This window comes from Vulpes vulpes, chromosome 1 (assembly GCF_048418805.1).
Source record: "Vulpes vulpes isolate BD-2025 chromosome 1, VulVul3, whole genome shotgun sequence".
NCBI lineage: Eukaryota > Metazoa > Chordata > Mammalia > Carnivora > Canidae > Vulpes > Vulpes vulpes.
Window position 1 is genome coordinate 24,441,336 of NC_132780.1, and position 16,869 is coordinate 24,458,204.

General features: G+C 60.6%; 1 protein-coding gene across 10 annotated transcripts in view; it reads left to right on the plus strand.

Moving 5' to 3' along the window:
* Nucleotides 1-16,869, plus strand: part of WNK2 (WNK lysine deficient protein kinase 2) — a 100,838-nt gene that overhangs the window by 20,388 nt on the left and 63,581 nt on the right. For all 10 annotated transcript variants that reach the window (XR_012001999.1, XM_072760661.1, XM_072760672.1 and 7 more), the window contains 6 exons: nucleotides 5,011-5,183; nucleotides 5,368-5,588; nucleotides 8,455-8,612; nucleotides 10,926-11,014; nucleotides 12,422-12,641; nucleotides 15,931-16,213. Coding sequence is in view for 9 of the 10 variants with exons in the window: in XM_072760661.1 (XP_072616762.1) it covers nucleotides 5,011-5,183; nucleotides 5,368-5,588; nucleotides 8,455-8,612; nucleotides 10,926-11,014; nucleotides 12,422-12,641; nucleotides 15,931-16,213 (1,144 nt within the window). In the remaining variant the exon portion in view is untranslated. The remainder of the gene's footprint in view (nucleotides 1-5,010; nucleotides 5,184-5,367; nucleotides 5,589-8,454; nucleotides 8,613-10,925; nucleotides 11,015-12,421; nucleotides 12,642-15,930; nucleotides 16,214-16,869) is intronic.

Genomic DNA, 16,869 nt, shown 5'->3' on the forward strand with positions numbered 1-16,869 from the left:
GCGAGGGGGGCACAGCCACAAGGCAAAAGGGAGGTGACTCCTGGCTGGCCCCGCCTCACAAGGGTGACCTGGCAGCAGCTGGCCATGAGGTGGGGCAGTCCTCAGTGTCCTCACCCTCATCCCTGCAGGCCCATCCTTGGTGCAGGTGTTCATCTCAGTTGATTGTGACCGAGGTGTGTCCACATCTGCCTGAGGCATCCCTGCAGGGGTGGCCTGGGGTGGGGCTGGCTCCTCCTAGAGGATGTGGGGCCTCAGGGCAGACACTGCCAATTGGGCGGGAGCCCAGGAGGGAGGGAGGGCTGGTGAGTTTCTCTCGCTGGCTCCCGTGCCCATAGGCCCCTCTGCACATGTCACACTGTGGTGGCCCACATCTATGGCCCAGGGGCCTAGAGTTCGGGCAGATGTTCCCCCGAGAACAACTCGAGGTTCTGACCCCGCTCATGGTTTCTGTTGTCCCACTGCCTGATCCCCTGTCCACCTGCCTCCAGGAAAGAGTGGACCCCAGCAGGAGACGGGCCAGCGAGGCCTCCACTTGGAGCCGGGACCCTGTGGCCAGCCATGAAAGGGCCAGCTGGACTGTGGGGGCTGACTGCCATAGGCTGGTCAGGGGGGCACACTTAGGCCTGAGAGCAGAGGAGGCCCATCTTGACCACATCCGTCTGGGTGCCCGGGACTATCTGAGGTCCAGATAGGCCTGAGGGCCTGGGAGAGGTTTGCTGGGTAGACAGCCTGGCTTGAGCCCCCAGGCGGCTCAGGCTTGCCCCATGCATTCCTGCCCTGGACGTGCCCTGTGGATACTGGTGCATGTGGCCGGGGGCCCTGAGCAGGCCTGGACTCCCCCTCGTCCTCCTTGTCTCCTGCTGGTTTCCTGCCAGGGCCCGTCTGCCCTGTGACGAGGGCGGTGGGGGTCCTGTGGCTGCTCGTGACCCAGGACGCCTGTGGTCCTGGGGGCCCAGCGGCCACAGTGCTGTCACAGCTGTGCTACCCTTCCCATCAGGTCTCAGGGCTTTACCTCTGCCCACCTGTGCCCTCACCCTGTTTCTGGGCATGTGTGATCTGGTGTCTGCGGGCCCAGAGCCCTGTGACTGGTGCCTGAGGGAGGTGGATGCCTGTGCTCTCCAGTGCGGTCACCACCTCAGGGACGCCCCAGGCCCTGGCCCACCTCCCGCCTTAGGCATGTCCTCCAGGCCTGGGCTGGCTGGGCCCTCTCCCTGGTCTGGGGACCACAGAGACCCCTTCCTGGGTCCGCTGTCCCTGGAGCCCCCGCCCTGGGCTGATTCCCCGACTGGGATGGTTCTCAGCAGAGGTCCTTGAGGCGTGCATTTTTCTCATTTACAACCAAATGGCAGGACGGGGTGTGAGCCAGCTCGTCCCCCTGGGACTCTGCAGATGTTGGCACCTTCCTGCTGGCCCTGGGTGTGAATCCTGCCTTTTCCTGCCTGGGCTTGGGGTCGCGGGGCAGCTCTGCTTGGCTGAGGAGACGGCTTCCCAGGCCCCTAGGGCTGCTGACTCTCTGTGGGTATGGGAGAGGTAGGGGGGTACCCATGGCTGTCCCCTGACCTCAGACCACCTGTCCCGGGAGGCTGTCCATGCCTCACCTGGCCCTTTGCTAGAGGGGTGAGGGACATTTCCCAGGATGTTTCTGTCCCTTATCTGATTGGCCCCCACTATCTCTGGGGACCTGCTGGGGGGAAGCTGCTGAGTGACTGCTCCTCTGTGTCTGGTGGGGAGAGCTGACCCCCCGGACCCCACCCTGTGCAGAAAACCACCTGATTTTTCTTAAGTAAATCATCATGTGTGCTGAATCTTGGACACTCGGGGTGGCTTGTTGGCCATTTCTGTATCTTATCTGCTGTGCAGGAACCACCTGGCTTGGGGCATCCCTCTGGCCTGGTTCATGACCTTGAGGCCCCTAGCACCTCCATTAGGACCTCAGCCCACACACAGTGGGTCTCCCTCTGTGGGGTGACTGAGCAGCTGGCCGCGTGCCATGGCCGGGACTGGGCAGCTCCATGAGGGGCACTGGGCAGCACTCTGAGGACACGCCAGCTGACCTTTCAAATGATCAAGTGGTGTGTCATACAGTTAAAAATAGCCAGGTGGCTGAGAATATAAATGAGACCTGCTCCCTGCACTTTCTTCCTCCAGGCCCAGATCTAGATGCTCCCGCAGGGCCTTTGATTTCTCCCCTTTGGCATCAGCAGGGGGCTGTCCATGTTGGTTCTACTGTTTATGACACAAACTTTTTCTTTGAAAGTCCAGTGAAGTCTCTTACTTCTGTCGAACGATGGCACATAAAGGATGTGGGGGTTCCTCAGCATCAGGGACCAGAGGGTGGTTGGTCTTTGGTGGTTGGAAGGGCCTCGCAAGCAGGGCGGGTGGGGGGCACCTGGGGAGCGCCCGTGCCCCCCATGAGGCACGGCCTGCCTCTGTCACCCGCCCTCCAGGCCACGACCCCCCCCCTGCAGGAGCTGGGTTTGTGGGTACCCTCTTGCAGTGACTGCCTGACAGGGCGCCCAGAAGGAAGCTGTGGTTGTCACGTGGGAGAGAATGAGCCGTTGGCCTTGTGGTTTGCTGTCCATGTGGCTGGGCTCCAGGCCTGCAATCCCCCCCTCTGTGCTGGGGAGCCTGTATTTCAGGGGCAGGTCTGGCCTGGGCACCGCACACACCTTCACCAGGCGGCCATCTCCCCTCTGAGACCTCAGGCTTTCGGCTGCCACTTCTGCTCCTCTGATTTGGTTATTGGATGTTTTCACTTTAATTTTTGACCTTTGAAAACCCGAGCTATGTAATGAGATGCAGATATTACGTGTCCAAGTGGATGAGATACACACACGTGTGACCCGCATCCTTTGTGAGGACGCAGACTGTTCCCCCTGCCCCCCTGCCTCCAGGTCCTGCACCCCCCATCCGTCCCCTCTGCCCCCCAGTCCCCACCCCAGAAGTGAACATCCTTGGCCTCAGGTGCTCTGATTTTTCTGGACTTTGGTGCTGTTCTGTGTGGAGCTACTCTGAACCCGTGTGCCGCCCTGGGCAGGTCCCTGGGTGGGTCCCTGAGGGTTCCTGGTGGGTCCCAAGCGGGTCTCTGGGTAGATCCCTGGGTGGGTCCCTGGTGGATCCCTGGCGGGTCTGTGGTCGATCCTTGGGTGGGTCCCTGGTGGGTCCTTGGAGGGTCCCTGGAGGGTCCCTGGTGGGTCCTTGGAGGGTCCCTGGAGGGCAGTGGCTGGGCCCTGGGCAGGTGTGAACCCTCCTTGTACCCCTGATGTGTCCATAGGCCTCAGCTGCTCCTGGCGCCCCCTGCGGTTCTGCTGTCCCCTTAGTTGGGCCTGCTGGTGGGCATCAGGTGTCATCTCAGGGCTGGAAGGGACGTCTTCTTGGACACTCGGGGTGGCTTGTTGGCCATTTCTGTATCTTATCTGCTGACACCCTGTTTGGTTGTGGAATTGCAGGGGTCCTGTGTGTTTGGGTGGAGTCCCATGTCAGAGGTGTCATTGGGAACCATTTCTCCGGTCTGTGGCTTGATTTTTCTTAAGTAAATCATCACGTGTGCTGAGTGAAGTGTGTTTCCATGTCATTGCCGGGATTAAATGTTAGTGTATTTGTACCTGATGTTTCATCTTATTTCCAAACTGGAGCCTTCGTGGGACACCTGGTGGTTCAGTGCTTGAGTGTCTGCCTTTGGCTCGGGGTGTGATCCCCAGGCCCTGGGATCGAGTCCCACATCGGGCTCCCCGCAGGGAGCCTGCTTCTCCCTCTACCTGTGTTTCTGCCTCTCTGTCTCTCATGAATAATAAATAAAATCTTTAAAAAAACAAACTGGAGGCTTCGTTTGCCAGGGCACTTTCTTGATTGCTACTTTAAAAAAAAATGTTTATCTATCTATTTACTTACATAGAGTATGAGTAGGGAGGGGCAGGGAGACCCTGCAGCAGATGCCCCTCAGGGCTCCATTCCATGGCCCTGAGATCATGACCTGAACCCCCCCAGAGTTGGACCTCCACTAGCGGAGCCACCCTGGTGCCTCTTGACTGTTCCTTTTTAATGAGAATCTTGCTTTTACGTATGTGTGTCAGCCTCCTGCATTCCACTGAGCACATAAACTAGATTTTTTGAAGTGCATCTGTCCCCGAATTATTTTTCTCTGGGGTCAGCTGCGGGATGGTTCTCCAGGTGTTTCTTTGCTCTGCTGGGGGTCGTGAGGCCAGGGAGGGTCTGTGGGGGCAGGGCTGGAGGGTGCAGGTGTGTGAGCTGGGGCCTGCAGATGGCCGGTTCCTGGGGTGTGGCTGGCAACAGTGGAGCCCTGTGGTTGGCTCTGAGCACTCCATGGGGTGAGCCCACCTTTGTGGGCTGTGGCTGTGGCCCCAGGGCAGGGCGCAGGATGGGTGCTGGAGGGGTCCGTGTGGTGAAGGGTGTTGGTGCCTCCCTTGCAGGGCGTGGCTATAGCTTTGGGTGGGCACCGCCCCAAGGGGACTCCCAGCAGGGACAATGGTGTTGGTGGGTCCTAGGTAGCCATAATGTCTGGTCAGCTCAGACCCTAGAGGCCTGTGTGCTGTGCCCCCGGCACCGCTGGCCTGGCTGGGACCCTCGTTCCTGGGTCTCGTCTGCTCTGGTCGTGTGTCCTCGAAGTTGCGTGTACATGTACGTTGGAAGGGAACCGATGTGTCTCTTGCGACAGCACCCAGAATGCGGGTGTTGAGGACAGGAGGCCTTGCAGGTGTTTTAGGGGAGAATGTGCGAGTGTGGCAGTGTGGGTTCTCCAGGAGTCTCAGGCTCCCAGAGACCGTTTTGGTTTGTCCAGGTGCAGGGGCTCATCCGGGGCCACGGGGCTGCTGACTTGGAGGTCGTGAGTGTGGGAGGACCCAGCATAGGGGCCGGGGCAGACCCTTTACAACCCCAGACGCCAGGCCCCTCCCTCTGCTGTGCCCTGCATACCAGGAGCCATGAGGAAGGCAGGCAGTCCCCGCTTGGGCCCCTGGCTCTGGGAAGGCCTCAGCCTGTGTGTTTCTCCAGGACCGGAAACTCACCAAGCTGGAGAGGCAGCGGTTCAAGGAGGAGGCAGAGATGCTGAAGGGCCTGCAGCACCCCAACATCGTGCGCTTCTATGACTTCTGGGAGTCCAGCGCCAGGGGCAAGAGGTGCATCGTGCTGGTGACCGAGCTGATGACGTCAGGGACACTGAAGACGTGAGCGTGCCCCTGCCGGCTGGCCGGACCCTGGGGTGGGCCGGGTCCAGGGCGCGGGGCCTCCGTCCACCAGGGCCTCTCGCAGGAGCGGCCCCACCTGGGGTCTGGGTGGCACATGCACGTCCTCCGGTCTTGGAAGCGCCCTCCTTGCAGGAGCCGCTGGTGAGCCGCGCCCCGCCCGCAGGTACCTGAAGCGGTTCAAGGTGATGAAGCCCAAGGTGCTGCGCAGCTGGTGCCGGCAGATTCTGAAGGGGTTGCTGTTCCTGCACACCAGGACGCCCCCCATCATCCACCGGGACCTCAAGTGTGACAACATCTTCATCACGGGGCCCACTGGCTCTGTGAAGATTGGCGACCTGGGCCTGGCCACCCTCAAAAGAGCATCCTTTGCCAAGAGTGTGATCGGTAAGCCCTTGCCCCGGGGCCCCAGCTGCATCCCTGATGGCCTGCTGGGGGGTCCCTGGCTGTGGGTCTGGTGCTGAGGCTGGTGGGTGCCCTGAGGGCAGTGGACACTCAGCAGGAAGGAAGCCCCAATGGCAGTGGGACTCAGGCTCTGTGGCCAGTAAGGCTGGCACAGGCAGGAAGGTCGGTGCCCTAGGGCCTGAGGCCCACAGACGGGAGTCCCTGGGGATCTGGGCCCCGAGGAGCCCATGGGGCATGGGACCAAGGGGATTTGCTGTGGCTGCTGGTGTGCCTGCCTCTTCTTTCCGAGTGTTTGGTTCTGCTCTGAGAGGTGTCCCCCATAGCGTTTCGGGGTGAGGCCCCATCCGCAGCTTCCCTGCAGGGATAGGCTGCACTGGAGTCCTGGTGGCAGCAGGCATTGGGCTGGGGCCTCTCCGGGGCTTTGTGGAGAGAGTGCTTGGAAGGGCAGCATGCAGACAGGGTTTGAGACATCTGGGTAGTGCTGCAGGGCTGGGCCGCCCTGGGTGTGGCTGCAGAAGTCCTGTTTAGCAACTTGGGGTCAGGGGCCAGGAGGGGGCCCTCTTGCCAGTTGAAGCCATGTGTGGGGACAAAGCAGGACAGGAGGCTGATCTCAGGGTTCTGCACGCTCGTGGTTCTGATGAGCACATTTGGGGACAGAACTTGGCCTATTTGTGGCAGATGAAACCGCTGGGAATCTGGAAATGTCTCGGGCAGGGTTAGTGGGTTTGGAACATGACATCTGGGGCAGGGTGGCTGCCAGGGGTGCCTTGCAGGTCTGGTCCTTGGTCTGTGAAGTGGATGGGGCCTGGCTGGTGGAAGCATGCCTCTGAGCCGCTGGGTTTCTGAGCAGGTTTTGTAGGTCCGGCCTTGGGTGTGGGGTGCTTGGCCAAGCCCCCTGGGGTTCCCATGGCTGGTGGGATGTCAGTGTACTGGGTGCAGGCTGGATGGCCTGATGGGGGGATGTGAAGGCTGGTGTCTCCAGCAGGTGCGTCTGCCCCAAGCTCAGTACAGGGTGTGCAGCTTTGTGGGGTCCCTGATCACCTCAGCTTTCGTCTGCTGAGGCCACAGAAGCTCCAAACTCACAGAGAACAGGGGGTGATTTGCACGTCTCCCCAGGCACTGGGCACTGGGCAGCAAGGCCCCTTCCTCAGCAAAGGGCCAGCACCAAGAGGGTCCCTTGGTCAGGTGTGTGTGGGGAGGGGTCCCCATGCCTGTGAGTCAGGCTCCCAGCCCTGTGCTGCATCCTGCAGGGAGAGTTGATGCTCTGGACGCCCTGTTGGGTGCAGCTGTAGGGGTTTGTGCCTGCATTTTGGTTTGTACTTTAGATGCGGCCCACTTTGCACATTGGGTGGAGGTGTCCAAGGACCTCTCTCCCCTTGCTCTTGGGGGCCCTGTGGCCCCAGGCCCAGGGGCTCTGTGTTGGCTGACAGGAAGGGCCCGTGGGTGGATTGGGTGAGAAGGTCCCCAGCACCCAGGCGATGACCTCATCACAAGCACTGTGGCCACAGCCCCTTGATGCCGTGTGCACACACGGCCAGGGGTTACGTGCCCCTTGGGGAGTTTGTCCCCAAGAGCTGCCCTCATCCGATGGCATCACTGTGCTCTTGCTGCACTTACGTTGGCCAGGCCCTGTGGTTCAGAACCTCAAAAAGACAGAGACACTCGGACTCCTGTTCTCTGTCTCCCTTCTTTCCGTCATTTCCAATTTGGAATCCCCTAGAATTCTTCATACAGATCCATAAACCCAGAGACAGATTCCTGTTTTTGCCATTTCTCATCCAAAGTGTTAACTTGTTTTGTTAAACATATGATACGGTTTAAGTGGAAATTATGGGTAAAGGAGAGAAAGTTGGACTCTCATGTAACCATCCGTGTCCCTGAGAGCCACAGGCAGCGCAGTACATCACATCATGTGCTCCTTCACATGGAGTCTCTGCTATTCTGCACCTGCTTGTTGAAGAAATAGGAAGATTTGAAGGCTTTGAGGTGGAGGAAGCCCAGAAGGTGGAGACGTGACAGTGTTGCTGAGATTGACGTTCCCGACATCTCCCTTTGCTTTGCGTTCGGCTGGACCTATTTTAATAAGAGGGTTTTGTGAGTTTTAAAGCAGAAGTTTGTTACAGAAAATTAAAAAAAAAAAAAAAGCCAAGACCAGAGAAACTAAAGGAAGAATCAGCGGGAATCCCCTGCCCCGCCTCCCCATCATCCTGGGTCTGTGCTTGCCGCTGTGTGGAGACGAGGTCATTGTGCACTAACAACCGAACGCTTGGTTTTACTCAATCTGTTGAAAAATGCAGAGTAAGCAATGTTTTGAAACAGCCCGTGTTTGGGCACCTGAGCACTAAGCGGGCACCTTGTCCCTGCTGCCCAACGTGCGCCCTCGTGTGCCTCTGGGGACATCTGGGGCCCTCCTAGGATTTTGCAATTTGGTAGCTCTGTGGGGACCATGGTTTTTTGTCTGTAGTGGTTGTCCAGCCCGAGGCCAGGAGACGTGTGCTGCTCTGTGGTTGACACCCCGGTGTGGGGCGCACAGATGCCTTGGGGCGTACCGGGCTCCAAGCTGTGGGGGCTCCTAATGATGTGAGTGGATCCGACCCAGGATCAGGAGGGTCTGGGTATGTGTGTAGGACCCCCAGGGTGCAGAGCACTCTTGTGTGAACCTCAGGTTCCAGGACTGACCCTGACTCTAGCCCTGACCCTACCCTAGCCCTGACTCTGACCCTAACCCTGACCCTTACCCTGACCCTGACCCTAGCTCGATGCTGACCCTGGCCCTGACCTTGACCTTAGCTCTGACCCTGACCCTGGCCCTGACCACTGACCCTGCATCTGCTGCTCCCGGGCACAGGTACACCTGAATTCATGGCACCCGAGATGTACGAGGAGCATTACGATGAGTCCGTGGACGTCTATGCCTTCGGAATGTGCATGCTGGAGATGGCCACCTCGGAGTACCCCTACTCAGAGTGCCAGAACGCCGCCCAGATCTACCGGAAGGTCACCTGTGTGAGTCCCCCGGCCACTCAAAGGGCCGCTCTTTGTGAAACACTTTGTGGGAGCAGGGGAAGGATGCCGTCACAGGGGAAACTGAGGCTGCCTAACTCAGTGCCGTGGCTGCAGCGGTGGTGTGGGTGCAGGGGGCCTCGCAGACCTTTGGGGTTTCTCTGGGAGGCGCCCCCGCTGCCTGCCCGCAGAGCCCCTTCTCTGGCCACCCTGGGCCACTGGTTTCCTGTGTCCTGGTGTGTCCCCAGGCCAGCCGGTAATCGGGTGGCTTCGGCTCTGCAAACACATCTCTCCGTCCTCCCTCTGTGGCTGTTCTACCTGGTGAGGCTGACTTTTCTGGGCACCAGGCCCCATGGTCCCTGAGTCCAGGCTGCCTTGCCCCTGCCTGGTGCCCCCTCACTTTTGCAGATGTACGAGGAGGAGCATGGTCCTTGGTGCCCTGGGGCACCTGCCCTTGCCCCGCCCTCCCCCTGCATTCCCCGCAGGTGTAGCTCGTTTCTCTCTTCCTTTTTTTTTTTTTTTTTTAAAGATTTTATTTATTTATTCATAGACAGAGAGAGAGAGAGAGAGAGAGAGGCAGAGACACAGAGGGAGAAGCAGGCTCCATGCAGGGAGCCTGACGCGGGACTCGATCCCAGGTCTCCAGGGTCATACCCCAGGCTGCAGGCAGCGCCAAACCGCTGCGCCACCAGGACTGCCCTCGTTTCTCTCTTCCAATCTTAGTTGCTTGTTTGAAGGCCTCCCGTGCTGCTCAGGGTGGGAGGTGGGGGGACAGGGCTTTGGCTGGTGGCCCTTGTCAAAGATGCATAGGTAGGTGTGCGGGCCCCGCCGTGATGCTGGCTGGACAGGACGGGCTTGACAGCTGTGGGCAGTGGTCCTCCATGGGGAGGGGTCACCGAGGAGGTTTGGGCCTCCTTCCTGGGCCTTGGAGGGGTGCAGGGGAGCAGCCCACCAACCCTGCTCTGCATGCGGGCATGCACGGGGCTGTGGTCCGTCTGCTGGGCTGGGGAGACAGGATGGGTTCCCCTGGGGTGCTCCTCAGCCGCCATGGCTCCCCTGTCAGCCCCGGGAAACGGAGCTCAGGCCAGGGCTCCTGAGTGGGCCCAGGTCAGCTTGGGTCCTGCTCCCTGAGGAACGCAGAGGGGGAGGCGTGTTCCCTGATCCTTGGCGTGGTTTGTGGTCATGCCCTGTGGGTCCACTGGTCCAGCTGCCGCCCCTGACTCCAGGGCCCTCAGGGATTCTGTGTCTCTGCTGCCAGCTGCCCGGCTCCTTGCCTCTGAGCCTGGGGACAGTAGCCCCTTGGAAACAGCACCTGTTCCTCACCTGCTTGGGGGGCCCCAGGCCCTCAGAGGTGCGAGTGGGCACAGTAATTGTGGTGGTAGTTGGCCACACCACCTGCCTCCCGCAGGGACCCAGGCCCCTTCAACCTCCTTTCCTGGTGGCTTCAGGAAAGGCCAGGGCTTTGCATCTCCAAGGGGAACCCCTTGGCTGTGCCTGGAGCCCAGCGTCCCTGTCTATTGCTGCAGACTCTGCCGCGTAACACAACCCCCATCGGTTATGAGCCAGGGGCCAGGGGGCCAAGGGTGCAACGGGCCCCACCTGGGTAGCAGGAGCCACTGGAGGTCCTGCACTCCTGTGGCTGCCCCTGGGCTGGAGGCCGCTCCTGACCTCTCACCCTGTGGGGGAGCATACATGTCCTATGCTTTACATCAGAGTCTTATTGGAAGACCTGATGGGTCAGGCCCTCAGTGAGTTTAAAATGGTTAAAAATCAGTGGTCCCTGCCTGCAGCCCTGTGCCATGCAGCTCAGTCCCAGGTCCTCCCGCAGGCCCCTTTGCCTGCCGGGCTGCACCAGCTCCTGCTCCCCCACACCATGGCCGTCGCCGGCTGAGCTGTGCCATCCCACAGGCACCTGCTGTGTCTGTGGTCAGTGTGGGTGCTTCTGAAGGCCGCCCGGCTGCAGAACTCCGTGGCTTGGACCTGCAGCCACCAGGCCTTGGAAGTCAGCCCTGCCCGTGGCCACAGCAGGGCCAGCGCAGTGACCACACCATGCCCTGGGCACCCTCGAGGGAGGGCATGGTCAGCAAGGCCGCTGTCCTGCCTGTCGCGGCTGCACTGTGTGCAAGTGCTATTGTCCACTGAGGGCCAGGCCGGGCTCTTCCCCAGGCCCCACTGCTCCCAACAGCCCCTCCTGGGGATTCCGGAGGACCTGGGTCCCCAGCCAGCTCGTGCCTCTCCTGCCTTCCCCCTGTCGGGTTAGTGCCCGCTGGGCAGGAAACAAGGCCCTGATGGGACACTGCTTGTCTGGTCTTACAGGGTATCAAGCCTGCTAGTTTTGAGAAGGTGCATGATCCTGAGATCAAGGAGATTATTGGGGAGTGCATCTGCAAGAACAAGGAGGAAAGGTGAGTCGTGGGGTGCTGGGCCTGGGTGACATCCCCACCACGGCCCACACATGCTGGAGACAGGCTGCTGCTTCAGGCCAGATCTCGCCTCTACTGCTTGGAGTCTACGCCCCTGCTTGGGGGCCACCTTGGGGCCTCCCCGCTCTGCTGGCTGCTTCTCACCTACCCGGCCTGGAGCAGGGGCACCCCTAAGCCCTTAGCCTGCCCCTGTCACCTCCAGGCTGTGGATCCCTACACCAGAGCCCACCTCAGGTTAGACCCTGGGGCTGCCCCAGCCACCCAGCCTCCTCAGCTGGCCCTCCAGAACGCTGCCCTCCCCTCTCCTCCATTCCTCTCCCCTCCTTCCCCCTTCTCCTTCCTCCCTCTCCGTTTCTCCTCTCACCTCTCTTCCTCCTCCCCCTTCTCCCCTCCCCCTCCCTTCCTCCTCTCCCCTCCCTTCCTTCTCTCCCTTCCTTCTTCCCCCCTCCCTTTTTCCTCCTCCCCCTCCCTCCCTCTGGCCTTCCCCCCTCCTCCCCACTCCCTCCCTCCTCCTGCCTTCCTCCTCCCCTGCCAGCCCCTCCCCCTCCCTCTCTCCTCCTCCTCCCTCCCCCCCCCCCCCCCCCGCCCCTCTCTTCTCCCCACCTCCCTGTGCCCTCCCCACCCTGAGAACCCAGCATATGGCCACTCTGTCCCTGTCCTCAGCCTCCATGGGGCCACTATCATCTCACGCAGGCGCCCTGTTCTCATCCTTTGGCACTCTCCTGCCCCCTGCAGGTTATCATGTTTTATTCTTTTAGAGAAAGTAACTAAGAAACCCTGAGCTGTATTTCCCCTCAGAGAAGTACAGAAAGCCATGTGGAGCTAGAGAATCCTCTGCACAGACCCCGCAGGACTGGCAGGGGCTGTGACCTCTGCTCTCCCCAGGGCTCAGGGCCCCCCTTTCCTGTGTGCTCCGTGGTCCTGGGCTATAGACGCCACCCGTAGTTAGGGCAGGGCTGACAGATGGGACTTTAGGAGGAGTCCAGGACCACGATGGATGGCCGGCTGGATCGGGAACCAAGGGCTTGTCTGGGGCTGGGGAATGGTTTCCATGACAACACCCAGCAGCTGTGCCCCCCTGCCATGCCCCAGCCCGAGGAGCCCCTGGAAACCCCTGGAAGGCACGAGAGTTCCCTGTGTCTGGGAGCCAGGACCCCCACGGCCTGGTGCTGAGCAGTGGGAGGAGGGTACCGCCTCCCCTGCGGCCCTGGGAGCTCGGTGGTGCCTCTGCAGGCCTGCACCCCGGGGAGCAAACTGCTGTCCTTGAGGACAGAGCTGCCTGCAGGGTATAGTTGGGGAACTTCCTAGAAGGAGCCAGGCACCGTGTCTGGGGCCCTGCCAGCGAGCATGCCCTCACTCCCCCACCCCCTGTCGGCTGGCCCTCCTCAGATACGAGATCAAGGACCTGCTCAGCCACGCCTTCTTTGCGGAGGACACAGGCGTGAGGGTGGAGCTGGCAGAGGAGGACCACGGCAGGAAATCTACCATTGCCCTGCGGCTCTGGGTAGAGGACCCCAAGAAGCTGAAGGGGAAGCCCAAGGATAATGGGGCCATCGAGTTCACCTTTGACCTGGAGAAGGAGACGCCTGACGGTGTGGCGCAGGAGATGGTAACGGGGCACTCGCTCATGGATGGGGTGGTGGGGACGGTGGGTGTGGGGGTGTGCCTGCGGAGGTGTGGTCACCAGATTCCAGGGAGGACTGAACAGGGTGCGGCCCCACGGTGAGTGGGCGGATGCCACTCGGGGGTCACATGGGCCTGGGAAGGACAGTGCAGGTGGCCCCGCTGCACGGACGCTGGCACTGTGGTGAGGGCTCCCATGGAGCGGCCGTGGGGGACCCAGGATGTGGGTGACTGAGCCTTTGCTCTGACCTCTCACTTGGCTGCTGAGGCACCGTGTCCAGGAGCAGGGGTGGAGGGAGAGAGCTGGATGTCAGCAAGGTGCTGATTTTTGCGGTAGAAAAGTGAGCACAAGTAAAAATTGGCACGCTCCCTGCCGGAGAGGCTGCCTCCTCTTACCGACTGTAGCTCGTTTTGGAAACCTGGTTCCTTACAGCCAGGCACCTGGCCCCAGAGGCTGGACGGAGTCCACGCCGTCCTCGAGCCCCTGCTTAGATGAGGAAATGGGCCAGCTGTACCACGGAAGGTGCGGGTGGTGGGCTGGGCTCGGTGTGGAGGGCAGAGGGCACCTGGGACCTCGGCAGGTGAGGGTCCTGGGATCTTGATGTGGGGCTGCGTCAGGGCAGTGCTGACTGAGTGGGGCTGCATGGTTGGGCCCCTGCTGGCCTTGGACAGTGGCCTGTGCCCCTTTGGGCTCCTGCACAAGTGCTGTGGCATCCATTGTGGCTGGAGCCCTGGCCAGGACCACCCCACCTTCCCAGTTGCCGGTCACATCCCCGGGCCCAGAGATGGGACAGCGCTCCTGTCGGGTCCCTGCTGGCTGAGCCTTCCCTGTGGGCGGATCGTAGCTTCCCTGTCCCTCACTGCCCAGGCATGGCAGACGCCAGGTCCTACCTCGGGACGGGACCCTCCCACTCTCGGGGCTTCTGTAGCAGAACCCAAGCCTCTCCTGGGTCATGTCTGGGTGGAGCGCTGATCCGAGGAGCCCACCGGCTGCAGCGTTTTAGGGCTCAGTGCCTTCGGCCGCCCCGCCCTGGGCGACAGCTTTCACTGGTCACACCTGCTTCTTGCAAAGTCGGGGTGGCACCAGCGCGATCCCAGCCCCAGTGTCATCACCTAAAACCACCTCCCAGCAGGTGGCTCCCGGGACGCAGGGGCCAGATGAAGGGCGTGGGGGGCTGAGAGCAGGGCAGCTGCTGTGGTGGCCTGGGCTGGCTTTGACCTAGAGGCAACCCCTTGTGAGGACCCTGGAGACTGGCAACCCTTCCCAGGGTCCACATGTCTGTGCCAGCCCTCCTGCCTTGGCCGTAGCTGCCGTGTCAGTGCGGCAGAGAATGGGTTCCCCTCTCTGGGAAAAAATAGAAGAAACACCTAGGAGAGGATCACCAATGGGGTGATGGCAAGGATGGAGACGGAGGAAATCTGGGCCATGGGCAGAAAATAGAAGCAGCGGGCGGGCATGTCTGTGGGGAGTCTTCCTTCCTCTGGTCGTGGCGGCAGACGGACAGCACTGACCTTGGGCGTGGCCCCCCGCCCGCATCCTGGCCACTCACACTGCCCGGGAGGCCGCACACTGGGACATCTGTGGGATTTCAATGCGGCTCATCTGCCCAGTGGGGTGGTTTTCTGAAATGGGATTTTGACCTCACCCATCATGAACTCACAGAAAAGTTGCAGATTTGTGACAAAGAATCCTTAGATGTCACCCTTAGAGATGACATCCAGGCCATGCCACACCTCCCTGCATGTGCCTACATCTTTGGCAACAGAGCAGCTTTCCTCCTCGGCCACCTCGCTGCCTGTGGTCCTTGGCAGGAGGCGATGCCTGCACAACAGCAGCTCCTCAGGGCGGCGTCTGCCTCGCCATCCTACCACGTGTGAGCGTGTCCACGAGAGCACTTGGCAGGGGCTGAGTCCTCACCACAGCCGCCCCCCGAGGACATGCCCTGTGATTGTGTGGTCGAGGGGTGTCTGCCAGCCATCTCCGCGTATAGTGACGATTAAGGACACAAAGTTGTGTCTTGAAACCATGTAAATACCCATTTTCACCAAACTTTCCGTTTATTTGGATGTCTGTGGACTCACGGTTTTGTTGGTGAGTCGTCTGTGGCCACATGATGCATTGCCCAGACTCAGCACTCATGGTTGCACACCATCCTTGTGGTCAGGAGCCTGCGGGTGGCCTCGTGGGCCCTGCTCATTCTGGGTTGTCCCTGCAGCGTGGCTGGGTGTTAGCCGGGCCTGCCCGGGGCTGAGGGTCGTTTGGTGTCCCTGCTTCTCACCTGGCTGCTGGCAGGAGACTCGGTTTCCAGCCGGTGGGTTGTTCCTCAGGGGCCACTCATAGCAGCTTCCTGTGAGCCAGGGATCCCGGGCGGGGGGTGGTGGTGTGGTGTGTAGGGAGGGACAGAGGCTGCACACACAAGGCATCCTGTGACCTCACACCAGCAGCGTGCACGCTGCTTGGATCATCATGGTGACACCGTGTAGTTCAATGCCCGGATGTCTGTGTTTGCCCCGTGGCCCTGGCTCCTGTGCCCTCCTGCACGTGCCCTTGTTCTCTCAGCCTGTCCTGGCTTCAGGCACAGTGAGGTGTCGAGGTCCCTTGTTCTTCTCCTGACACCGTGTTACCTGGGGGGCCCATACACTTACGCTGGCCAGGGTGCCATGCTGGGCCTGCCCAGTGTTCTGTACAATCACACATGTGCCGTGCCACATGCACACGTCTGCATCTGTGTGCACTTGTGTCTATTGTGTGTCAAAAGCCGTGAGCTCACACGGTTTCTGACAAGCGCCAAAAGGTTTGTGTTTTTTGCCTTTCCCCATGAGGCTGTCACAGTGACTGTGGACACTGGCCACTGCCGTGCCGTGGTTTGTCGTTCATGTTCTCTGGGAGAGCCTGGGCTTCTGTTCACATGCTCTCCAGTGCTGTCCTGGGTCCAGAATTTTCTGGGCATGGGTGCCAACCCTCTTGGTCTCAGGTTACATGGTGCCCCCTTCCCTCCGTGCCTTCTCAGTGAATGCCCAGGGTGCACCTGGCATGAGGGCAGCTGAGGGTCTCTCCCCTGCACCCCCTCACCGTGGGTACAGCCACCTGCTGCATCCTTACTGTCCTGGGCACGGCGCCATGCGGGTCAGGGAATTTACAGTTGGCAGGAGGGCATATCCCAGTGGGAGACCAGGTGGGGGCCTGGGGAGGGACTTCTGCAGAGACCTCATGGGAGGGAGGTGGCAGTGCCGTCAGCAGTGACCCCGTAGTGACACAGCGCCTCCCTTTGCAGATTGAATCGGGATTCTTTCACGAGAGCGACGTGAAGATTGTGGCCAAGTCCATCCGTGACCGTGTAGCATTGATCCAGTGGCGACGGGAGAGGATCTGGCCGGCCCTACAGCCAACGGAGCAGCGGGACCCAGGCAGCCCTGACAAGGCCAGGGGTCCACCTGCACCCCTGCAGGTCCAGGTGACCTACCACACGCAGGCCGGGCCGCCGGAGCCCGAGGAGCCTGAGGTGGACCAGCACCTCCTCCCCAGTGCACTGCCGGCCAGCGCCACCTCCCTGGCCTGTGAGTGCCACCCTCCCTGTCCCCTCACACCCTGTGCATGTGGCAGGTGTGGACTGCAGGTGTGGGCGAGCCTTCTTCCTGGGGTGGGAATTGGGGTGACTCTGGCTCAGTGAAGCTCAGTTTCTCAGGACAGGTGAGGACAGACAGGCAGACAGATCCAGGACCTCCCGTGCCCCAAGCCAGTGGGATGGAGCCGAGGATGTCCTGGCCTCCACCTGGTGGGACGACCGGGCTGAGACACCACTGCCCTGGGGCTGCGGGTGGCTGCGGTTTGGTGCTCTCAGTCGGGACCTTTGCCCCCAGGAGTATCTGTCCCCCCGATCCTCTCCCTGGTATTACCCAACCTCTGAAACCTTTACCACACTTCACTTCCCCGAATGTCACCCATGGGTTGCTGGAATCCCTCTAAATCTCAGGATCCTGGAAGAGAGAATCTGGGCAGAGCAGTGTCCTGCCTGTGCCCTCAGTGATCTAAAAATGCAGCTGTGGGCTGAGGATCAGGACGTGGTGTTTCCTGTCCATTTTGCGAGTATGTGCCAAGTAGAGCTGAGCCTGCCCAGGCTGCTTTTTCAGGTTGTTCGTGTGGAAAGACCAAAATAGCCTGTTCAATTTATGTAATAGGCACATACTTCATTTATCATTAAAATTATAGCTAA